The sequence below is a fragment of the Heloderma suspectum genome, chromosome Z (assembly GCF_057233095.1).
Source record: "Heloderma suspectum isolate Gila_16-S chromosome Z, 16-S_ref, whole genome shotgun sequence".
Classification (NCBI taxonomy): Eukaryota; Metazoa; Chordata; class Lepidosauria; order Squamata; family Helodermatidae; genus Heloderma; species Heloderma suspectum.
The window spans coordinates 3,644,180-3,669,706 of record NC_139476.1 but is presented as its reverse complement, the minus strand read 5'-3'; the positions used below and the strand labels follow the sequence as shown (position 1 = coordinate 3,669,706).

The 25,527-nt window shown below is 47.4% G+C and overlaps 1 protein-coding gene across 1 annotated transcript; it reads right to left on the bottom strand.

Annotated features, from left to right (window-relative positions):
* Positions 1 to 235: 235 nt before the first annotated feature.
* Positions 236 to 24,833, bottom strand: LOC146333502 (perilipin-3-like). Its single transcript, XM_084826269.1, has 7 exons — positions 24,786 to 24,833; positions 21,625 to 21,820; positions 15,967 to 16,049; positions 14,427 to 14,937; positions 12,998 to 13,197; positions 5,965 to 6,096; positions 236 to 3,067 (listed from the first exon to the last, which is right to left on the bottom strand). The coding sequence occupies exons 1-7, from the start codon at positions 24,831 to 24,833 to the stop codon at positions 2,411 to 2,413; spliced, it is 1,827 nt and encodes a 608-aa protein (XP_084682395.1). The 3' UTR covers positions 236 to 2,410.
* Positions 24,834 to 25,527: the final 694 nt, after the last annotated feature.

Below are 25,527 nucleotides of genomic sequence, written 5' to 3'. Positions count from 1 at the left end.
GTTTTTCTTCTTCTAAGCCACCAGCATACAATAGAGGACTCTGGGCAGGTGGGCTAGCAGAGATTTATGCCGGCTGAGAAATGTTCACAGATTTCTTTACAAGTTTCTTATCGCTAGACTTGTACATATGCTTTACAACAAGAACAAGCTGCAGTTGTGCCTAAAGAACCCCAGTTCTGTACTACGAAAAACAGGAGCGTACCCCCAGAATAAATTACATGAATGATGAGAATTTGCATGCACCTTATTTTATTTTTTTCTTCAGGTCATAGGACAGAAACAAAGAGCTACACAGAACTCTTGAATCCTTGCTGCTTAACTCACCACAGTCCAGCATAGCCGGACACCGAACGTTTTCCCAGAGCAGCTGAACCACTCCCACTCCTCCCATGTTCAATTCTCTTATCAGACCTGCCTTTTCCATTACGCCTTCAACTCAACCCCTCAGTCCTCCATCCGGCTTTCAGGCTAACCTCTGCACCACAGAGGACTAGACGGTTGGTTTTGAAGGAAGGGTGGATTCAGATTCTGTGCCATCCCAATTTCTTCCTTGGCGTGTCACAATAATGGATGCCCGGAGTAATATGCACAGCCCTGCTTGCTTTTAGCTACTGCAACGTGCTTCGCATAAAGGGGAAAGGGAGGGGGGCGAAATCAAGGCGTAGAGTTCTCTCTAACATAGATGCATAAATAAACACCCATCAGCCCAGGGAAGAATATCCCTCATGCAAGATATAGCTTACTCTAGCCCATGCATCCCAGGTTGCTGACAGCTGATGCCTTTTGTTTTGTGAATTAAAAGCAGAGCCATGTTTCAGCCTTGCGCCCGAGAAGAATTCCTTTTAGGACATAAATCAGCCCACCCAGGGGTGTAGTGGAGGGGTAAGACAAGGGACAGTGTCAAGGGTAGGCATGGTTGGGCACTTGTCAAGGGCCCACTCCCCAGCAGGGGCCCACTGAGTCCTTGGAGCTGCTCTTGTTCTTCGCCTTTGCAACCTGCTTGTACACCTGCCTCTCGCCTGGCCCAGACAGTGGTGGTGGAGAGAAGGAGGAGCGGGAGACGTCATGTCCTACTTGCTCCTGGCTCTCTGGCGGCCAAGCAAGCATTTGGTAGCCATGACGAGAAGGAAGGGGAGGAGGAAGAGCAGCTGGTGACAGTGGCAGTGAGGAGGGGGACTCGCTGAGGGAGGGGGCCCTGGGAGGGGTTGCTGCCGAAGGACCCTCCAAAACCTGGAGCCCGCACTGCTGCAAAAGAGCAGCGCTCCAGGACATTTTCCAGGGCATTACATTATCTGCCAGAGCGCCAGGGCAACTGATAGCTCTTCCTTGCTCTAACAAGTGTATGTGGTGATAACGAGGCTTTCAAGTTTTACTTGTGACAAAGTTAGCATAGAGGAAGTCAGAGAACAAGGAAAATAATCCCGCAGAGGCTGGATGCTTCGTTCCTTTTCTTCTACAGGTCGCTACTTCACACTAGCCATTTAAATGGGAACATATCTTTGCAAGGTCATTTGCATTTCTCATTCAAAGCTAACGGTTGCATTTCAGCTGGCTGTTAAAGCTCAGTGCATTTTGTGAGATGAGCTGGTGCACTCAGAAGGAAGCACCACCGAGTTCAGTGTTGTTTAGTCCCAGGTAACCGCGCACAGGACTGTAGTCGTGACCTGGAAACTTCATTGTGAGATTATATTCGTAGTTGCCTCATTTGTTTAGGATGCTGCTGTTTTGCGATTGAATTTTTAACCGGAGTGTTTGCTCCTTTGAGTATAAACAATAGAAAAGAAGTAATATATATCCTGTGGGCGGGGCTATGGATTCTTGGGGGCGTGGCTATGGATTTTCTGTGGGGGCGTGGCTATGGATTTTCCGTGGGGGCGTGGCTATACCATTGTCACGCCTCTTCCAGAGAAGACCCTGCCCCTTGTGCTTCTGCATATTCCAAGCATGCTTCCTGATTGGAAGAGTAGCCAGTCACTCAGAAGGCACCATCTTCTGTGAGTGGCTAGTTGGAGCTGGGACTCCAAGCAACCTATATTATTTTTCTTTCCTTTGATAGATTGGGGTGCTTCCAGATAGAGGGCTCAAAGTGCTAGCAGTCTACAGGCATCGTGCAGCTCTTCCGTCTTTTCCTTCTTGATGGATTTTTCCCTGATAAGAAAAAAACTGGAAGAAGCGGTGGGAAAACATGGGAGAGTCACAAATGGAAGGCCCTGTCAACTGGACCCCTCCAAATATTCCATGGAAGAGGCAGGAGAACAGCGTTGCTTGGAAGCACCTGGGTTTCATCACGGCGGCAAACACAACCCTTTTTGTGCAGCACACAAGCCGGGACTGGCAGACGGAAGCGCTACAGTTCAGGGTGGTGAAGACATTTTGGGAAATCTTTGGGAATAACTCCGGAGACTTCCTTCTAAAGCTCCTTCTTGGGAACGTCAGAGATCTGATTCAATGAGCTTTTGTTAGCCTTCGCCTCCTCCACAACCTCGAGCAGTTTCTTTGCTTTCTTCGGCGTATGGGACTCGGGAAACTCCTCCACCAAGGCCTTGGTGGTGTCTTTGGGTTCACCGTCTTCCTCTTTCTCTGCCTTCTCTTTTTTTTTCACTGATTTGCGCACAACCTTCATCTGTCTGGGTGCCATAACCCACTCTTCCATCACCTCCAATGACTTGATCGTTGCCTCACCTGCGTCCATCGACTCTTTCGGTGTCTCCCGCTTACCGGGCTGAGATACTTCCATTTTCGTCACGTCGGCAGCCGGCGATGGCTGGAAAGGCCCCACAATCCAGTTCAGGGGCGTGTTTTGCATGATGTAGTCCACCAGCACGTCCAGAGCTTCACGGGCCTGGGCTATTTTGTCATTGCTCTGGGCCAGGATGCTGGAGGATAAATCCTGGATGGAAGCAGCAGATGAGAAAGAGGTGTGGAGCTGACGGATGTTGGAAATGGCTTTGTCTATCCTTTCGCGGAGATGGCTTGGGAGCCCTGCGATCCTCAACAACAGCTGTGTGAAGGCCGGTCCCAGGTCTTTAGTCATGATGAGAAGCATAGCGAGGGTGCGGGATTCCACCTGCAGAGACAAAGCAACATTACTATTATTATTATTATACATAGACAGTGCTGGATCCAGGTTTTTTGAGGGCCCTCAGGCTGCGGTGGCTTAGTGGTTAAGACGCTGAATTGCAGACCGGAAGGTCAGCAGGACAGCAGTTCGAGACCCAAGACCCGAGTGCCGCGTGACGGAGTGAGCTCCCGCCTTCAGTCCCAGCTCCTGCCAACCTAGCAGTTCGAAAGCAAGAAATTGCAAGTAGATACATAGGTACCGCCTCGGCGGAAAAGGTAACAGCGTTCCGTGCACCTCGGTGTTCAGTCATGCCGGCCACATGGCCACGGAAGCGTCTTCGGACAGCGCTGGCTCTTCGGCTTAGAAACGGGGATGAGCACCGCACCCTAGAGTCGGACACGACTGGTTGGGGACACCTTTACCTTTTTACAGGCAAGTAACATTGAATGGGTCCCTCAGTGCATTCACTTCTCACCAGCATTGTTATCTGCTCAGTGCCGGACTTAGAAACAAGCCAAGAAAACCATGGCTTTAGGGCCTCATGTTACAAGGGGCCTCTAAATACTTTGAAGAAAACTAAGATTTATTCTGATTGAAATCCCTTTGGCTTAAGTAACTTTTCATATCAAATCCACCACCAAAATTCTGGACCCTGCGCTCCCCATCCCAATGCACCCCCAACCCCATCAATTTCCCTTCCAGAGCTGCTGGACGACTCATGTCATCCACACGTTGCCCAGCCTCACCTCCAACCTCGGAGGAGACAATGGGAGTCAGCCTACGAACACATTCTAAAGTCCCGATCCGCACCAGGCATCAACTCCGCTAATCATCTCCTTGCCACTTTCCAACCCCCTCCCCTCCATAGTCCACCACACAGGCCTTTAGCCAGCCTCATCACCCTACAAAAATATAGGGGGATGTTGCGTTGTAAGAATTATAGTCTACCAGAGATAAGGACTTTAAGCTTTTTTTTATTTCAGGGGCTTAGCAAAACTGAAAACTAATCCATCAGGCCACACTCCAACTACTCTACCCTCTCACTGACTCTTTCTCAATGGTCTTATAGGCCTTTTCCAACCCTACTGTTCTCTGCTTCCCTTGCATGCCTCTAAGTACAACTCCCGGTGCAAAACCCTTCCACTACAACACCACACTGGCCTAGAGGCCTATTCATGTAATATGTAGACTGTTTTAAAGACTACTTTTATAGCACCATTGGCCAAGCAAAAAATAATAATTCTAACAATGAAGAGAAATGTTGAAAGTGTCTTGACTGAGGGCGAAATTTCATTCTGGACACAGAAAAGTTGCTCAGAGCGTCAACAGTAGTTCACTTGAAGAATCCAAGCAATTATTCAAAAGCTTCTAGAGAAAAATAAGTATGCTGTATATGTTTCATACGCTGACATTCACATGTTGTTCTCTTTATTTTTTATGGGATGGGGGCTCTGAATCTTGACATGGTTTAGGGCCTCAGCATGCCTTAATCAGGAAATAAAACCTGAGTGCTCATTGGAAGGACAGATACTGAAGCTGAAGCTGAAATATTTTGGCCACCTAATGCGAAGAGAAAACTCTCTGGAAAAGACCCTGATGCTGGGAAAGACTGAAGGCAAAAGGAGAAGGGGGCGGCAGAGGATGAGATGGCTAGATAGCATCACGGATGCAATGAGTATGAACTTGAGCACGCTCCGGGAGAGAGCGCAGGACAGGAAGGCCTGGCGTGCTATGGTCCACGGGGTCACGAAGAGTCGGACACGACTGAACGACTGAACAACAAAAATGCCTTAATCCAGCCCTGTATCTGCTGCTGTTTCTCCTCATGGCTACCACTTGCTTGCTTGCCTGCCAGGCAGAGAGTCCGTGAGCAAGTAGGCTGTGGCATCTCCTGCTCTTCCTCCTTACCAATGCCCAGGCTGGAGCAAGAGGCCGGTAAACAAGCAGGTTGCAATGGGGAAGAGGAGAAGCAGCTCCAGCGGAGGCTTGCCAGTGGGCCCCTGCTGGGCCGTGGGCCCCTCAGTACATGCCCAACCATGGCGACCTTTGTTATTGGCCCTGCTAGTACTTAAGGTTTTCCTATCGCCAAGCGGTGAAACAAAAACATTGCATGTTTATCTTGAAGTTACTCCATCGAGTCTGCGGGAGAGGGGGATCTGCTAACGTTCTAATTTCGATTTTGGAAAAGTGGCCTGGGGGTGGGCGGGACTGGTAATTGCAGAATGTCTGTTCTGGAATGTGTATTTTTCAGACACTGTCATGACGCTGAAATGTTGGACTGCACAGATCTGATGCGTTCAAGAGATGAAAACATGCTCTCGGGTTATAAACGTTTTGCAGCCAAGCGGCCAAATGAAAAATAAACACATCTGGATTTGGGAATTTAAACATAGCCTTTGAGCATGGACAGAATACCTTTCCCACAGTGCTGAGTAACAGCAGCCTGTCCCCCAATACCTCTATATATGAAAGAGTGGGACTTTATCCCAGGACAGGTGGCAAGGGTCCAATATGTCTCTTCTGAGAAATGCTTCCAGATGTTTTAGACTACAACTCCTATAATCCCCAACCACTCCTATAACCCCCTGAGGGAGGGGCCTATCCACTCCATGGGGGGGGGGAATCAGACTAGTTAGGGAAGGTTGCCACCTATTGACTGAAGTCGGTCCTGCGAGCTTCAACCACATGGCCACATTTAAATTAATTGAAATTAATTAATGCATTTTGAAAAGCAAAGTAACCCTGATGTGCACACCCCTCTGATCCCCTTAGTGTGCATGTCAGGTTTCAGGTGTCTCAGTTTCATGGTCTGGTGGTGGCGAGCAGACAGTGCACCCTTATTATTATAGATGGTGGAATTCTGTAGGATTGCTTTTTTTGAAGGCTACAGGGGCAAGAGATACCTCTGGCAGTGTGTCTCCTCCCACCGCCTGATTCTCTCCCGGCTGTGTCTGGAGCCACTCCAGCAGGAGTTGGTTAAGTTTCTGTTGAGCCTCTTGGAATCGCCGCCCCACTCCTTCCTTCAGGTGCTCAACCTGCCAAGGTCGGGGGAAAAGGTACAAGACAACCGACAATCTTTGCAACAACACTGATTTACTTGCACATTTATTGATTGTTTATTTATTTCACATCGTAGAATCATAGAGTCGAAAGGGGGCATTGAGGCCATTGAGTCCAACGCCCGGCTCAGTGCAGCAGGAATCCTGTTCAAAGCATCCCTACAGATGGCTGTCCAGTCACTGCTTGAATAGCCCCAGTGACAGAGAGCCCACCACCTCTCTGGGCGGTTGCTTACATTGTCTGACTGCTGCTCTGGCCTTCAGGAATTTTTTCCTGATGTTCTACCATCATCTGCTTCCCCATAACTTAAGCCCATTATTTTGTGTCCTGCAGCCTTGGATGATAGAGAACAGGTTACAGCCCTCTTCTGTGTGACAATCTTTGTGGTACTTGAAAAGTGCTATCATACCCCGCTCAGTCTTCTCGTCTCAAGGCAAAACATACCCAGTTCCTTCCAGCTTTCCATGCAGGACTTTGTTTCTAGTCCCCTGATCATCTTTGTTGCCCTTCTCTGAACTCATTCCAATTTACTTGTTCCAATTCCTTCTTAAAAGTGTGGTGTCCAGAATTGGACATAGTATTCGAGGTGAGGTGTGACCAGCACAGAGTAGAGTGGAACTATTACTTCCTGTGATTTTGAAACTATACTTCCGTTGAGGCCACCTAAAATTGCCTTTGCCTTTTTTGCAGCCACATCACACTGCTGACTCATATTTATTTATGCATCGTATTATATTTATATGCCAGTGTGGTGTAGTGGCAAGAGTGTTGGACTAGGAGCTGGGAGATCCGGGTTCTAGTCCCCACTCGGCCATGGAAGCTCACTGGGTGACTTTGGGCCAGTCACACACTCTCAGCCCAACCCACCTCACAGGGTTGTTGTTGTGAGGATAAAATGGAGAGGAGGAGGATAATATAAGCCGCCTTGGGTTCCTTGCAAGAGGAAAAAAGGTGGGGTATAAATGCAATAAATAAATAAAATTATATTTATATGCCACCCTTCATTGTCAAATCACAGGGTGATGTAAAATTTTCATTAAAACAAGTAAAATAAAATACAAAGATAAAAATGAAACAAACAATTTACTAAGCTAAGTATTAAAATCAGTACATCACCAGGCACCGAAACAACATCAAGGATTGTGCATGTCGCATTGGGGGCGGGGAGGGGAGGAGAAGATTCCAAAGGTAGGGGGTTACAGTGGAAAAGGCCCTGTCCCTGGTTGCTGTCAGATGTACCTGTGCAGGTGATGAGACAACCAGGAGGACCTGATCTGTGGACTCAGTGAATGGGCAGGTTGATATGGGATAACGTGCTCTCTCAGATAGCCTGGTCCCAAGTTGTTTAGGTGTTTTATGTCGATAACATCACCTTGAACCTGGCCTGGTAATGTATTGGCAGCCAGTGTGGTTCTCTGACCAAAGGTGTGACATGTTTCCGTTAGGCTGCCCCACTCAGCAACCTAACTGCCAAATTCTACATATGCTGCAGTTTCCAGACCAGTCTCAAGGGAAGCCCTACATGGAGTGCATTGTAGTAGTCCAATCCTGAGGTTACAGTCACTGCTATTGAAGAACAGCCATAGACTCTCATTCAGAAGTTTAACTCTACAGGTATGTCATTTTTTTCCACCAGACTGTGGTTGGTGCATCTCAGGGCTTTACTCCAGGGGTGCAGAACCTCTTTCAGCCCAAGGGCCAAATTCCATTCTGGAGAAGCTCTCGGGAGCTGCATTCCAGTGGTGGGAGGGGCCAAAGGCAAAGGGGGTGGGGCCAACAGCAAAATTGGCAGGGCCAAAATACAAAAAACACCAGCGTAGTTTAGCTTGAAGCTCATACTTCTGGCAGCTAAGCCTTAGGAGGGGTATTTCAAATGTTTGGAATGGGTGAAAAACTGTGCAAAAGCTGGAAAATCACCAAATAATGGCAGTTCAGAGAAAGACAACCGCAACCTTGTTCTAGTAAAAAACAAAGCAGACCCACTCATCTGTGGTCTGCTCCCTCCTGATATAATATACATAAAACACAAAATGATACATGCCTTAGAACTGAGGTCTGAAAGGGAAGAGAGAGAAGCTTTTCCCGCCTCCCAGCTGAGCAGAGCAGAGCAGAGCAAGCTGCTCCAGCTGCTCCAGGGACTACAGAAGCAAGCAAGCTCCCAGAGAGCGAGCGACCAGAGCGAGCGGACAGGGGGAGCAAACAGGAGTTGGCCAGGGAGTTGCAGTGGTTGAAGAGACAAAGGAGACCAAGGAGACAAAGGGGACAGAGGCTAAGAGGTAAGTGGGCTGCAGGAAGCCCAGGGGGCTGCCCTTTATCCTTCTGAGTGGCTGTGAGCTCACCAGGTGCTTCTGAGAGCTCCAACTGAATTGGGTGTGTGTGGCCTGAGTACTCCCAGCAGCTGAGTGGGCGGGAAGCTTCAGTCTGTTTCCCGCCACCCAGCTGAGCAGAGCAGAGCAGAGCAAGCTGCTCCAGCTGGTCCAGGGACTGCAGAAGCAAGCAAGCTCCCAGAGAGCGAGCGACCAGAGCGAGCGGACAGGGGGAGCAAACAGGAGTTGGCCAGGGAGTTGCAGCGGTAGAAGAGACAAAGGAGACAGAGGCAAAGAGGTTAGTGGGCTGCAGGAAGCCCAGGGGGCTGCCCTTTATCCTTCTGAGTGGCTGCGAGCTCACCAGGTGCTTCTGAGAGCTCCAACTGAATTGGGGGTGTGTGGCCTGAGTACTCCCAGCAGCTGAGTGGGCGGGAAGCTTCAGCATGTTTCCCGCCTCCCAGCTGAGCAGGGCAGAGCAGAGCAAGCTGCTCCAGCTGGTCCAGGCACTACAGAAGCAAGCAAGCTCCCAGACAGCGAGCGACCAGAGTGAGTGGACGGAGGAGCAAACAGGAGTTGGCCAGGGGAGTTCGGCAGGGGAGGTCAAGGGGGAGGCCCCTAACATCTTTTTTTTCATTTTTTTATTTTTTTTTATTTTTTAACTAACTTTTTTTCATTTATGTGTCTTGTAACACACACTTCCACACCAGTGGGACTCTGCTTTTAACCTCTACTGAGTAGAGGAGCAGGCACAGGCTAGTCTAGAACAATCACAAAGCTAGACACAAAAAGGGAAAAGAGGCAATGCAAGGACAGGACTCTCCAGTGGTGGTGACCTGCAAGGTGTGTGCCATGTTTGTTTTCTTGCCTGAGAACCACATGGCCTACACCTGCAACAAGTGCAAGTTGATCACGCTGCTGGAGGAAAAAGTAAGTGGACTAGAGCGGCGACTGTCGACCCTCCGGGGAATAAGAGAACACGAAGAGTTCTTGGACAGAATGGGGGAACTACAGCAGCAAAGGGAAGACCAGAAGCTTGAAGAGCAACAGCAAGATGAGGCAGAAGTGGGAAATGATGAGGGGAGGAAAAATGGAGTAGGGGATACTCCTTGGAAAAGGTGACAGTTAGAAGAAGAACTAGATGCCACTCTGCACCAGTGGAAGCAGTGGAGCTGTGGAACCGATTCCAGGTACTTGAGGATGAGACTGGAGGGCAGCCTGCAGAGGAAGAATCACAGGGGAACCTACATGAGAGTGAGCAAGAGGCTGAAGTTCAGTCAAACAGAGGCGATGAAACCCAGGCCGACAACAACATGAAGAGAAGAATGGTAGTAGTGGGAGACTCCTTGCTGCGTGGGATCGAGACCCAAGTATGTCGCGAAAACCTGTGGACTCGCCAGGTATGTTGTCTCCCGGGAGGACGGATTAGAGACATGACTGAAAGGTTGCCTGCACTCATAAAGCCCACTGACAGGTATCCCTTTCTTCTCATCCATGTGGGAACAAATGACACCGCCAAGCGGAGCTACGAAGAAATCACGTCAGACTTTGAAGCTTTGGGAAGGAAACTCAAGAACTTTGGGGCCCAGATTATTTTCTCATCCATCCTTCCAGTAGTTAGAAGAGGGATAGAAAGGGAATGAAAAATACTCCGGGTGAATGACTGGCTACAAAGGTGGTGCCGGCATGAGAGATTTGGATTCTGGGACCACGGGCTATACTTCCGGGAAGATGGGCTGTTGGCAAGGGACGGGTTGCACCTCACAAAGGCTGGGAAGAATGTGTTTGGCCACAGCATGAAGAACTTCATCAGGAGGGCTTTAAACTGAATCTTACGGGGAAGGGAGATGTAATGTTGGGGGTAACGATGGACATAGGCGCATGCACTGCAACGGAGAGAACAGCTCTGATAGCGCCCAATAATAGTCTTCAGACACATGTAGGAAGAAAGCCAGACTATGAAGCACAGGGTCTTCGATGTCTATATACTAATGCCCAGAGTATGGGAAACAAACAGAATTGAACTTGAACTCTTAATACAAGAGGGAAATTATGACTTGATAGGTATAACGGAGACTTGGTGGGATGACTCTCATGACAATACAGCAATTGAAGGTTATAACATGTTCAAAAAGAACAGGAGGAACAGAAAGGGAGGTGGGGTTGTACTGTATGTGAAAAATACATTATCTCTGCACAGAAATAGAGGAGGAGGAGCTTGGTAGCCCCATCGAGAGCATCTGGATCAAAATAAATGAAGCAAAGAATAAAAGGAACCAGGTGGTCGGAGTCTACTACCGGCCACCCAATTAAGGAGAAGATGAGGATGAAACTTTTGAAAAGCAAATAGCCCATGTTTTAAGGAAGCGTGATGTAGTAGTAATAGGGGACTTCAATTTCCCCAATATTTGTTGGGAGACAAATTCTGCAAAACATGGCCCCTCCAGGACATTCCTGACTTGTGTGGCGGATAACTTCCTCCTGCAGAAGGTAGAGGAAGGAACTAGAGGATTGGCTAACCTTGACTTGATCCTAACCAACAGAGATGACTTAGTGGGTGAAGCATCAGTTACAGGAACCCTGGGGGAAAGCGACCATGTTGTACTTCAGTTCTTGGTTCTAAGGGAAGGAAAAGCCAAGTGTAGCCAAACGCGTACCCTGGATTTTAGGAAAGCTGATTTTAATAAACTCAGAACAATGATCAGTAATGACCCATGGCAAGCGACTCTAACGAGAAAAGGAGTCCAAGATGGGTGGGAGCTTTTAAAAAAGGAAATTATCAAGGCACAATCACAAACAATTCCAACAAGACGAAAAGGTGGAAGACAACAGAAGAAGCCAATGTGGCTTCACAAAAAGCTTAGAGATGACCTGAAAACAACAAAGTACACATATAGGAAATGGAAAGAAGGCCAAGTAACAAAGGAAGAGTACAGGCAGGTAGCACAGAATTGCAGGGATGGCGTCAGGAAGGCTAAAGCTGAGAACGAGCTGAGGTTAGCGAGAGATGCTAAAAACAACAAAAAGGCTTTCTTCAGCTACGTGCATAGTAAAAGGCAGAGGAAATAAATGATTGTTCAGCTATTAAATAAGGATGGCAAAATGATAACAGATGACAAAGAAAAGGCAGAGGGGCTCAATTCCTACTTTGGCTCAGTCTTCTCCCAAAAGAGGGTCTATGACCCCCTGGCAAAGGCGAAGTGCAGGCTGAAGGGGCAGGATTGCAGCTTGAGATCAACAGGCATATGGTCAAGAACACCTAATTACTTTGAGTTCAAATCTCCAGGGCCAGATGAACTGTCAATGGGACGTTCTCAAGCTGGGGAGAGGTAACGAGTGGGGTACCGCAGGGCTCAGTCCTGGGCCCAGTGCTCTTCAACATTTTTATTAAGGACTTGGAGGAGGAGGTGCAGGGAATGCTGATCAAATCTGCAGATGACACAAAATTGGGCGGGATAGCTAATACTTTGGAAGACAGAAACAAAATTCAAAGTGATCTGGACAGACTGGAGCGCTGGGCAGAAAACAACAGAATGACATTTAATAGGGACAAATGCCGAGTTCTGCACCTAGGAAAAAGAAACCAAATGCACAGTTACAAGATGGGGGATACGTGGCTCAACCACACTACAATCGAGAAGGATCTTGGAATTGTTGTCGATCACAAGCTGAATATGAGCCAACAATGTGATGTGGCTACAAAGAAGGCAAATTCCATTTTGGGCTGCATTCATAGAAGCATCGCTTCCAAATCCCAGGAAGTACTAGTTCCCCTCTACTCAGCACTGGTTAGGCCTCATCTGGAGTACTGTGTCCAGTTCTGGGCACCACACTTGAAGAAGGATGCAGACAAACTGGAGAGGGTTCAGAGGAGGGCAACAAAGATGATCAGGGGACTGGAAACAAAGCCCTGTGAGGAGAGACTGAAAGAAATGGGCATGCTTAGCCTTGAGAAGAGAAGACTGAGGGGAGATATGATAGCACTCTTCAAGTACTTGAAAGGTTGTCACAGAGAAGAAGGCCAGGATCTCTTCTTGATCATCCCAGAGTGCAGGACACGGAATAATGGGCTCAAGTGACAGGAAGCCAGATTCCGGCTGAACATCAGGAAAAGCTTCCTGACTGTTAGAGCAATACGACAATGGAACCAATGACCTGGGGAGGTGGCGGGCTCTCCCACATGGAGGCATACAAGACAAGGCTGGACAGCCATCTGTCAGGGATGCTCTGACTTGGATTCCTGCATTGAGCAGGGGGTTGGACTCGATGGCCTGTAGGCCCCTTCCAACCCTACTATTCTATGATTCTAAGCTAGTTTACAAAACACCAGCTTGCCATTAGTCACAGTAATGCCTCTGAACACACAAGTGCTGTTGCACTCCTGTCCTGCTTGTGGGTTTCCGGAAGGCATCTGTTCTGCCACTGTGTGAACAGAATGCTGGACTACATAGACCTTTGGTCTGATCCAGCAGGGCTCTTCTGATGTTCTTGTGTTCAAAACAGGGCACATGGTCATTTAACCGGAGCACATGCCAGAATGCTGGGACTGCACAAAGTGGTGAGGAAGCCTTACCAGGCTGATGACTAACTGGAGCTGGGAGAGCGTATTCTGAGTGTTTTCCTTCACGAGATGGAGCCTCTTCAGAGAATGCAGGTAGGCCCGATGGCGGACTTTGCTGGAGAGGGAGCCCAGGCGGACAAAATAACTCTGCTGTTGCCGCTGCTCTTGGACAGAAGCTGGGCTGTCACCCTGGACCTCCGCAGCCAGGTTATCTGTGAAAAAGTTGACAACAGTATGACCCAGTGTATGCAGAAAGGATTTGCCCAAATTGTATTTTTTTAAACAAAACACTGCTGCCTTGGGCAGAGAAGAGGGGTTTGGATTAAACTGGTTGGAGAAAGGGGCAGAAATAGTCACCCCCAACATGTACAGTATAGGTTGGGGTGCAAAAGGCATAGTCTGTGGGATGCATGTGGCCCGCCAAGCTACTTCTGCCAGTTGGCCAGGCCTTTGGTTATCTCCAATCAGAGACTGGAGATAACCAAAGGAATCCCTTCTCTTCTCTCTAGTGGAGATAAATGTCGGTCGTGTCGGGGGCTCTAGGAGCAGGAGGAAGTTGCAGCTTCCTGCCTTACCCAGTTACCCCAAAGCAGGTGTCTGTGCATCTCCCCACCCAATCCAGTGTATGTGGGGCCCTCGGATCCCCCCAGCAAGACTGGATTTGGCACCGAGGGCCAAAACAGCTGCGCACCCTGATATAGGCAATTTCTATGATTGCTTTGTCATATTGGGTTCATGTAAAATTGTGGTTTAAAAGAAATGAGGGGGTAAGCACAAGAGATGTAAAGCCTTCTACATCTTTGCTCAGTTGATATATTTTTGAAGATTTTATATTGTTGCCATGATTGTAAGTTTGGTATTATTGTATACAACATGTTGCAGTGTGAAGCTCTCCGGTCCAGGGTTCCGGCCAGCCAGTTCCTCCTCCAGGACACTCCATTCCGTTCCCTCTCCTACCCAGTTTTCTCTCCCCCATCCATACAGTCCATCCTCACTGGGCTGGTTTGGAGTCCCCACCTTCACTTTAGCTTCCTTTCCCCTAAAGTGTGTATGTTGTTCTGCAGACCTTGGGATTCCACTAAGCCTTCTTGTATGTGGATGGTGCTGTTTTCACTACCTAACGGTCCGCACTTGGAGAATTGAGATAGCTATTAGCAGGGGCATCACTAGGCACCTAAAAGATTCAGGGCCCAGACCCATAGGATGTGAATCTGCATAAAATTTGCACGCGCTACTTCATACCTTTATATTCAGATGTAGAAATAAGTATTAGGATTAATATACATTTCACAGGAGGCAAACCCAGCCAATTACATTCTCATCTAAATCATCTCAAATAAAATAAATTCTACTACTAATTTGTAGCCCGCCCCAGACCATTCCAGAAGTGAATGTATAAAAATGTTGCCCAGTGCCACAGGGCATCAAAACCCATTCTCACCCAGTTCTTCCTCAGTCATGGGAAGGTAGTGATCCACCAACTCTTCTGTCTTATTCAACATGGCGCCCATTCCACTTGTCAACACCTGTCTTATGACATTGGTCATCTCAATGCCTTCCTGGACAGTACCAGAATTCTGCACTTTTCCGGTCAGGACGAGATCCTTTGTCCCATGGGCAGCTTGGAGGGCAGTGTTGACCGTGGAGTTAACCACCGCCTTGGTCAAGTCAACAGTCTCCTGAGCTGTCTCTTTGCCTAAGTTGACGACATCGGCCACCCTGTGAGAGACGAGCACCTTGGCCTCGTTGGCGGCATTCACGGCGGTGTTGACAGTGGTGTTCACCACCGATTTGGTCAAGGCGACACTGTCCTGGACGATGTCCTTGGTGAGGTCTATTGCTTCGGCAACTCTGTGGGTCACAATTTGATGGGCCCCAGTGGCGGCGTCCCGGGCTGTGTTGACTGTGGAACTAACCACTGATTTGGTCAAGGTGACGCCATCTTCAATGATCTAGAAGACGGTGGAGGAGGAAAGCCAAAGGGCAACAGAGAATAATTCAGGTTGCAGCCAAAGACCTTGCAGCACTGTCCCTTGGGGACTGCAGGGCTCAAACTGGGGTCTCCGCAGAACAGGCACCAGCCCCTACCTCCCTGCTGCTGTCGCACAAGAAATGTGTATGTGTGTGGTATGAAAGATGGTGGGTTTCAGGGGCTGTATTCCAGTGCTGGGCAAGGCTGAAGGGAAAAGAATTGGGGCCCCAAACCCCCAAATCCCAGCCCATTGTAGCTTAAAGCCCTTACTGCCACTAACTCAGCAGTAGAATAGGCGTTTCAACCTTTTAGAGTGTGGGAAGAAAACTGCGCAAAAGCCGGGAAACCACCAAATGATTGGTGTTTGGGAGAAAGGTTGTGAACCTTCCAAAGAGCTTCAGCTACTAGGTGGTATAGAAATCTAATAAAGAAAGAAAGAAAAGAAAAAGGGTAGGGCCAGGGAAGCGGCGTGGCCATCTGGGGAACCCCAGAAGCCTGGATTGGGACCCTAGCCCTGAGGTTCCCCATCCTGAACTCAGTGAGTTGGAACAAGACTTAGTCATACTTAAAGGAGACCTATTTGCATGAATGGGACAAGTAAGTCAAGACTAAGCTAGGTCCCACTGATTTCAATAGGTCTACTCTAAGCATAATTAAATCTGGATCAAACTTACTTCTGAGTGGAGATATATATACGATTAGGCTAACAATTTTATGACGGCATCATAAGCTTCTGACAGAGGCCCAAGAACGGGTGCAATTCTCTACCCGCTTACCTGGCAGTAAGCCCCATAAAACACAATGGGACATACTTCTGAGTAGACACACATAGGATTGCACTGTAAACATCCTTCCTTTCGGGCACAATCCTGTCCGGATGCCCGTCAGCTTCCAGACTTGGAGCCCATGATCTTTACCTCCACACTCCTCCTGCTCTGCATTTACTCTAGATGGGCTTTTTCGCCCGTTTAGCTAGGTTTCTGCAGAGTGGGAGGCAGCTCTGCCTTACCTCATAACTTTGCTGATGAAGGCATGGAAGGGTCTCCTCCAGTCTATCCAGCCCCTTGCAAGCAAATTCGTTCATGGTTACAACTAGGCAGAAGTAAACAAGACACATTTTAACACTCCTGGCCCGTCTCACAAATTATTTCATTTTGTATAGGCTTTTAAAATACTAATGCTACTAATAATAAACTGATATGTTGGTGATGTGATGTGCATGGCTCATCACTTGAAACCACAATAAAAGATCAGCAATTGCACCTTTAGTGTATACATTTTAAAAGATGGGTTTTTAAAAAAATAAACAGATTTTAAAATGAGAAAATGTTTCGGCATAACACGCCAGCTTCAGTCACAAATGAGAGTGTGTCGGAATGCTACTTATAGTCTGAGCCAGAACTAATCAAGAATAGACTGGAAAAAAGCATCAGGATGGAACAAAAATTTTAAAAATAATAATTCTAATGTATTTGTTACGGTTGCTTTTAATCACTTATACCCCACTTAAAAAAATAAAAAATAAAAAAATCATCTGAGGCAGCTCATGGAATAAAAATAACAAAACCAGCAATAAAACCATGATGGAAACAATACCAAATAGTTCAAAAGGTCATCAGCATAAAATATAATACCTGAGCCAGCACCAAAAATGTCTCACAAAAAGCCACGTAGCCTAGGAAGTTTCCGAAGCCTTTGTAAAGTCAGGAAGAGAATAAGGTGGGGAAAATGTGTCCCTGGTACCTAAATGTTTGATGTCTGACTCTGATTTGGAGTGCTGAAATTGTACAATGCATATTTAGCTTTAAAATCCATTGAAACTGAAATCTGCCTTTATTCCCACACTGGAGGCATTCAAGACGAGGCTGGCTGGACAGCCATTTGTCAGGGATGCTCTGACTTGGATTCCTGCATTGAGCAGGGGTTGGACTTGATGGTCTTATAGGCCCCTTCCAACCCTGCTATTCTATGATTCTATTTTGTTTGAGATACACACACACACACACACACACCGTCTTCTTTTTTAAAAAAGCTACAGTCATGAAGCTAAGGTCTTCTTGCAAGACCTGGGTCATTAGCCCTAGAACAGCTCATGTGCCTTAACTCACCTGCAAAGGGGCTGAGGCTGTGCCAAAAAGGCACTTGCATGGGATCTGAGGTGCCTTGCAGAGAATGACTTGGATCCAGACTTAGTCTTAATTAGACTACAACCACTGAAATCAATTAAACTCTAATGAGTTGTGAAAAACTTAAGTCCCATCCATTGTCATGGGTGTACTCTAATGTCAGTCCGTCAGTCATTTCTTTGCAAGCCAAAGCCAAGTAATAAAAGTTCTACAACATTACAAAATGTATAACAGGAATAAAACATTAGAGTAATTAACCTCCTCCCCCACATGCATATATGGTAATGCATATATATATATATATATCCTTTATATGACACAGCCATATAAACTCTGAAGGCCAGTGTGGCGAAGTGGTTAAAGTGCTGGGCTGGGACTCGGGAGATCCGAATTCTAGTCCCCACTCAGCCATGGAAGCTCACTGGGTGACATAGACATAGAATCATAGGGTTGGAAGGGGCCTGCGACAGCATCGTGTCCAACCCCCTGCTCAATGCAGGAAGCCTGACTCCCAGGCGGTCTCCCATCCAAGTACTAACCGGGGCTGACCCTGCTTAGCTGATGAGATCAGACGAGATCGGGCACATCCAGCATGGGACTTTGGGCCAGTCCCTGACTCTCAGCCTAACCTACCTCACAGATGAGTTGTGAGGATAAAATGAGGAGAAGGAGGACCTGTAAGCCGCCTTGAGTTCTTTGCAAGAGGAAAAAAGGCGGGATATAAATGCAATAAATAAAAAAAGGCGCAATCCTATGCATATTTAGACAGAAAAAAGTCTTTCAACTCCCAGCATGCCCCAGCCAGTCATGCTGGCTGGAGAATGCTGGGAAGTGTAGGACTTTTTCCTACCTAAACATGCATGGGTTGTTGTTGATGTCGTTCAGTCGTTCAGTCATGTCCGACTCTTCGTGACCCCATGGACCAGAGCACGCCAGGCCTTCCTGTCCTGCGCACTCTCCCGGAGCGTGCTCAAGTCCATATTCATTGCATCAGTGATGCTATCCAGCCATCTCATCCTCTGCCGTCCCCTTCTCCTTTTGCCTTCAGTCTTTCCCAGCATCAGGGTCTTTTCCAGGGAGTTTTCTCTTCGCATTACGTGGCCAGAATATTTGAGCTTCAGCTTCAGTATCTGTCCTTCCAGTGAGCAGTCAGGGTTGATTTCCTTTAGGATGGACTGATTTGACCTCCTTGCCATCCAGAGGACTCGTAAGAGTCTTCTCCAGCACCACAGTTCGAAAGCATTGATTCTTCGGCGCTCAGCCTTCCTTATAGTCCAGCTCTCATAGCCATACGTTGCTACTGGGAAAACCATAGCTTTGATTATATGAACCTATGTCAGCAAGGTGATGTCTCTGCTTCTGACTATGCTGTCTAGGTTTGCCATAGCTTTCCTCCCAAGGAGCAAGTGTCTTTTAATTTCATGGCTACAGTCACCGTCTGCGGTGATCTTGGAGCCCAAGAAAGTAAAATCTGTCACTGCTTCCATTTCTTCCCCTTCTATATGCCAGGAAGTGATGGGGCCAGATGCCATGATCTTCGTTGTTTTAATGTTGAGTTTCAAACCAACTTTTGCACTCTCCACTTTCACCCTCAACAAGAGGCTCTTTAGATCCTCTTCGCTTTCTGTCATTAGGGTGGTATCGTCTGCGTAGCTGAGGTTGTTGATAATTCTCCCGGCAATCTTAATTCCGACCTCTGATTCATCCAACCCGGCGTTTCTCATGATGTACTCTGCATATAAATTAAATAAGCAGGGCGACAATATACAGCCTTGTCGTACTCCTTTCCCAATTTTGAACCAATCGTTTGTTCCATGTCTGGTTCTGACTGTTGCTTCTTGACCCTCGTACAGGTTTCTCAGGAGACAGGTAAGGTGGTCTGGTACTCCCATCTCTTTAAGAATTTGCCAGAGTTTGTTGTGATCCACACAATCAAAGGCTTTAGCGTAGTCAATGAAGCAGAAATAGACGTTTCTCTGGAATTCTCTTGCTTTCTCCATGATCCAGCGAATGTTGGCAATTTGATCTCTAGTTCCTCTGCCTCTTTGAAACCCAGCTTGTACTTCCGGTAGTTCTCAGTTCGCATACTGCTGAAGCCTAGCTTGTAGGATTTGAGCATAACCTTGCTGGCATGTGAAATGAGCGCAATTGTGCTGTAGTTTGAACACTACATTGCCCTTCTTTGGAATTGGAATGTAAACTGACCTTTTCCAGTCTTGCGGCCATTGCTGAGTGTTCCAAATTTGTTGGCATACTGAGTGCAGCACTTTAACAGCATCATCTTTTAGGATCTTAAATAGCTCAGCTGGAATACTGTCATCTCCGCTAGCTTTGTTGTTAGTAATGCTTCCTAAGGCCCACTTGACTTCACTCTCGAGGATGTCCGGCTCAAGTTCAGTGACCGCACTATCATGGCTATCAGGGACATTAAGATCTTTCCTGTATAGTTTTTCTGTGTATTCTTTCCACCTCTTCTTAATCTCATCTGCTTCTGTTAGGTCCCTGCCTTCTTTGTCCTTTATCATGCCCGTCATTGCACAAAACGTTCCCTTGATATCTCCGATTTTCTTGAAGAGATCTCTAGTCTTTCCCATTCTGTTGTTTTCCTCGATGTCTTTGCATTGTTCATTTAAGAAGGCCTTCTTGTCTCTCCTTGCTAATCTCTGGAACTCTGCATTCAGTTGGATAGATCTTCCCCTCTTTCCCTTGCTTTTCGCTTCCCTTCTTTCCTCAGCTACTTGTAAAGCCTCCTCAGACAGCCACTTTGATTTCTTGCGTTTCTTTTTCTTTGGGATGGATTGAGTTGCTGCCTCCTGAACAGTGTTATGGACCTCCGTCCATAGTTCCTCAGGCACGCTGTCTATCAGGTCTAATCCCTGAAATCTATTCCTCACCTCCACTGTATATTCATAAGGGATATGATTTAGGTCATACCTGAATGGTTTAGTGGTTTTCCCTACATTCTTCAATTTAAGCCGAAATTTTGCAATAAGAAGCTCATGATTTGAGCCACAGTCAGCTCCAGGTCTTGTTTTTACTGACTGTATAGAGCTTCTCCATCTTTGGCTGCAAAGGACATAATCAATCTGATTTCGATATTGACCATCTGGTGATGTCCATGTGTAGAGTCGCCTCTTGTGCTGTTGGAAAAGAGTGTTTGTTATGATCAGCATGTTCTCTTGGCAAAACTCTATTAGCCTTTGTCCTGCTTCATTTTGTACACCAAGGCCATGCTTGCCTGTTATCCCGGTGATTTCTTGACTTCCTACTTTAGCATTCCAATCCCCTATGATGAAGAGGACATCTTTTTTGGGTGTTAGTTCTAGAAGGTGTTGTAGGTCTTCATAGAACCGATCAACCTCAGCTTCTCTGGCATCAGTGGTTGGAGCATAGATTTGAATTACTTTGATGTTGAATGGTTTGCCTTGGATTTGTACTGAGATCAATCTGTCGTTTTTGAGATTGTACCCCAGTACTGCTTTTCCCACCCTTTTGTTGACTCTGAGTGCTACTCCATTTCTTCTAAGGGATTCTTGCCCACAGTAGTAGATATGATGGTCACCTGAATTAAATTCACCCATGCCTGTCCATTTTAGATTGCTGATTCCCAAGATGTCGATGTTCAATCTTGCCATCTCACGCTTGACCACCTCCAGCTTACCTTGATTCATTGACCTTACATTCCAGGTTCCTAAACAATATTGTTCTTTACAGCATCAGATTTTCTTTTCACCACCAGACACATCCACAGCTGAGTGTCCTTTCGGCTTTGGCCCAGCCGCTTCACTCTTTCTGGCGCTACTTGGAAATCCCCTCTGCTCTTCCCCAGTAGTATACTGGACGCCTTCTGACCTGTGGGTCTCATCTTTCGGCATCATCTCTTTTAGCCTTGTGATACGTTCCATGGGGTTTTCTTGGCAAGAATACTGGAGTGGGTTGCCATTTCCTTCTCCAGTGGACCACATTTTGCCAGAACTCTCCACCATGACCTGTCCGTCTTGGGTGGCCCTGCACGGCACAGCTTATGGCTTCACTGAGTTACGCAAGCCCCTTCGCCACAACAAGGCAGTGATCCATGAAGGGGAACATGCATGGGATTGTGCCCTAAATATGAGAAAGCCTGGATCCAACCCAATGATTTTGCTTTTTGATCCAGCAGGTGCAGGTCTTTGGACCACTTAGTTTAGTTGCCATATAAGAACATTTGGGAAACATCAGTGGATGTGAAACTGTTAGGGAGAAAGGCAACCTTGCCGAGTTAAGCTGCAATGAAGAGGGCAGGGAGAATGGCCTTAAAATTGGAAGGAGTGGGTGGCAGGTCTGAACACAAGGCACTGTGTGTATGTTCGCAAACATCTTGTCTCAGCCATGAGGTCTAGAAACTTGGGCAGTCTTCTGAATGAGAGCAGAGTCTCACTATGCAACATTTGACGCTGTGCGCCACATTCTGAGCGAAATGCCAGAGGGATGAGGCATTCCACCAAGGGAATTTTCCCTCACCCGCCTCACTCCTCACGAGCTGGCAGCATTTTTGTACTCACCCTGGGACCCAAAATGGTTGAGAAGCGGCCGGACACCACCGACCACGCTCCCGACAGCCACGGCAGCCACGACCTCCACCACGTTGCAGGCAGTTTTGATGTGTGGATGATTCTCTTTGGCATAGTTGTACAAGGAGGAGCAAATGCCATACGCAGAACTGATCAAGGGGAGGTTGATTACCCTGGTCACGACACTCTGCAGGGGACGGAGAAGGGGAATTCTTTCAGGCTCAGCTGGGACACGATCCACAGACCTCCTGTGGCCTGCAGATGTTTTCTCTATTACATTTTTATACCACCCGATAGCTGAAGCTCTGTGGGCGGTTCACAACAATTAAAACCATAAAATATTGTATTGTAGTTTTGAGCTTTTAAATTTCTTATGTATTTTATGACACATTTTTGGTTTTAATTGTTGTGAACCACCCAGAGATAAGAACATCAGAACATCAGAAGAGCCCTGCTGGATCAGACCAAGGGTCCATCTAGTCCAGCATTTTGTTCACACAGTGGCCAACCAGCTGTCGACCGGGAACCCACAAGCAGGACATGAGTGCAACAGCACCCTCCCGCCCATGTTCCCCAGCATATGGTGCACACAGGCTCACTGAGATCTTTGGCTATTGGGCGGTATAGAAATGTAACAAGTAAATAAATAAAATAAAATCCGGACAGTGAAATACAGACGATCAAAATACAATTTAAAAGTTTAAAACTACGACACAAAAATAAAAAATAACCAACAGAAGCCAGCAGCAGTGCAAAAATTTAAAATACAATACCAGATAAAAACAAACAAACACGAAAATGCCTGGGAGAATAGAAAGGTGTTCACCTGGTGCTGAAACGAGCGCGATGTATGCGCCAGGCAGCAGCATTATGTCTCCAATGAAGGACTTTTTTACGCAGCGCATAAACTGTGGAACTCACTACCACAAGATGTCGTGAGGGCTGCTAACTTGGACAGCCTTAGAAGGGGCTTAGACCAGTCATGGTGGATGTTGTACAGGTAGTGGGAATGACTGTAAGAATCAGCAGGCCTCAAACACAACTGTTCTGTATTTATCACACACAGAAGTGAAGAACATGGCACACGTTCCACCCACTGTTGCTACTCTCAACTCTACAGGAGCTGCCAAGGTTCAAAACAATAACTAAGCTGAAGTGCCCCCGCCCTGCCCCAAGATACATAACATTCCTCCCCCCTCGGCAGTCGTAGTCTTCCAACCAACGAGAAAGTACCCTTTGACGGCACCGCCTCTGCACTCGACTAGTAGGTGTAGCTTGCTCAGATGACATCCTTGCAATTACTGCCATAGGTAAGGAAGGAGTCTTGCTCTCATCACTTAGTGGTTCTGGTGCTTCAGCTGGTGGTGAGAGAAACACATCGGTTCCAGACAGATCTTCAGCACCTGCCTCTGCTGATGACAACCCACCCTGCCCAGAACACCTTCTCAGCTGGTCAACATGGCGATGCCACGCTGACCCATCTGTACACTGGACCTTGTATGACACCGGTCCAGTGACCTCCATGATGGAGGAAAGAACCCACCTCGGTCCAGCACCACAGTTCCTAGCAAACACCTGATCTTGTAGGGCAAATGAACGGAGAGCAGGAGCTGAGAAGGCAGCATCCAGAGTTTGCTCCTGTTTGCTTTGCAAGTCTTCAGCTAAATCTGGGTGGAGACAGTCAAGGCAAGTTTTTAGACGCCGCCCCATAAGTAACTCTGCAGGACTGACTCCTGTTGTTGCGCAAGGAGTAACATGTTGAGCAACAAGAAACTTGGCAAGGCATGTTGGCCACAACACGCTTCAGGGCATCTTTTGCTGTCTGCACCATCCTTGGCCATTTGCCAAGAGGTAGAACGGTGACCACCCAAATAAGGTTCTTTTCTGCAAATGTTTTTAATTCAGCAGATGTAAAAGCAGCCCCGTTGTCTAAGACTACAGCTGCCTTTGCACTAAAGAAAACCTGCACAGTCCTTCCGCTCTTGAGCCTTTCTGTGTTTACAGCAGGCTTCCAGACAGCAACCACCTGATTGCTGAGTGGGGAAGCTTTTAATTTTCAAGGTTCCATAGAGATCAATGAAACAGCGCTGTCTAGTGGCTGTTTTAATCACATAACATTCCAAGTTGAAAAGATAGTTCATTAATTCTAGATCTTTTAGAGATGAAATAACCAGGAAATGCCTCTGGATGTGCCCTGGAGGTTCATGGCATCATCTAAAAGACCTGCAAACTTCTGTGAGTGAGCGCACTCAATAGCAAGATAAAATGGTCCGTGTGAAGGAGCCCCTTAGTATCAGGCAACCCATGGGTTGCAAATAAGTGGTGCAACGCTGTGATTGTTGCAGCAGCTGTTTGTGATGGTACTCAGACTACTTCCAGCCATTTCGAGTAAGTATCTACCACCACCAAGAAGCTTTTTCCTTGAAATGAGCTGTGTGCGCCCCTTGGATCAAATTTGTCTGTCGCGCTGCCCTTAACAACTCCCCGCATCCAACCCTTAGTTGCCTCTTTGTAGGGCGTCAAGGTTCAGCCATGCCCAGGCCAGGAACCTAGATCTTCTCTGCCCCATTGCTGAAGCAACAACTTCCTTAGACAGAGCCAGCATCAAGGGTAGTGTTATGTATCCTGTGGGACGGGACTGTGGCTTAGTTCTTGTTTTGAACCTTGGCAGCTCCCTGTAGATCTGGGAGTAGCAACAGGGGATGGAGCTTCTGCTAAGTGGTCACTTCTGAGTGTGCCGAATTAAAGAACAGTTGTGCTTGAGCCCTGCCAATTCTGCAGCCATTCCTTCTACCTATATAACAGGTAGGTATGGTTGGGCACCTGCCAAGGGACCGCACACCAGCAGAGGTACACTGACAAGATTCCCCTGGAGTTGCTCCCCCTCTTCCCCGTTGCACCTAAGTGTTCACCTGCCTCTTGCTCTGGCCCAGATAATGGAGGTGGCAAGAAGGAGGCGCAGGAGAGGCCCCTGCCTGTTTGCTCAGTGGCTCTCTTGTCTGGCAAGCAAGTGGTAGCCATGATGAGGAAGAGGAGGAGGAGCAAGAGCTGTTGGTGACAATGGCAGTGAGAAGGTGTTCAGGCAGAGGAGCATCTCTGCTTCAGGGCCATATTTATACTGCATGATTGCAAGTTCATTGATCTTTACCTACCTCAGTCTTTGCATCCTCAGGGCTCTCTTCTTTAACATCAGTGGCCATGGCGAGTTCAAGCACAACTGCAGAGGGAGCCAAAACCCAGGAAAGCTGATTAGCAAGGGTGACTTCTGGGCGGGCAGGCTGAATTACAACTTCTCAGGCAGTTCAGTTTTATCACCTATGGCTTGAGTCAAGATAATGGCTTTTTTATTCCACTACAAGTGTTAATTAGCTTCCCAAGGCCAGGTAACCAAGTATGAATTAGCTTACCAAGACCAGGTGTCATCGTCAGCACTCTGCTTCTTGAATGGTCACTGTGCTCATTTAAGCGTTAACATCACTGTCACAGGTCTGTACTTTTTGCATTTCATTTTCCCTCTAACATCACTCAGTTGGAATGCTGCCTGGCTGTTCAAGATGGGAAACAGAAAACTCGACAGAGAATTCTGGGAAAGGGCCTGGCTTGCTGGCTGGCTGCAACACTAAGCAGGAACACTCCACACTTCAACATTTTGTCATAGGCCACATGACCAATAGCCGCTGATCCATTTCTGATGCATGGATCTGGCTAATCCATTTCTAAACCTGTCTGAGCCAGTGGGCCATCATGTCTCAAGATTTTATCTTCCAGAACGGAAACTTGCTTGGCAATAGATTCCCGAAAACCTACAGGAAAAGGGCATGGGGGAAGGCCATTGGATGATGAGGATTATGGATTTATGTGGCACATCAAAGGCATGCATCATGGCCTAAATTG

Coding starts and splice junctions, on each gene's coding strand:
- LOC146333502 (XM_084826269.1), bottom strand. CDS start 24,833: ATGGCCACTGATGTTAAAGAAGAGAGCCCTGAGGATGCAAAGACTGAG. Junction 13,198..14,426: donor CATGACTGAGGAAGAACTGG/GTGAGAATGGGT, acceptor ACTTTTTCACAG/ATAACCTGGCTGCGGAGGTC. Junction 6,097..12,997: donor TCCAGTTAGTCATCAGCCTG/GTAAGGCTTCCT, acceptor CGACCTTGGCAG/GTTGAGCACCTGAAGGAAGG.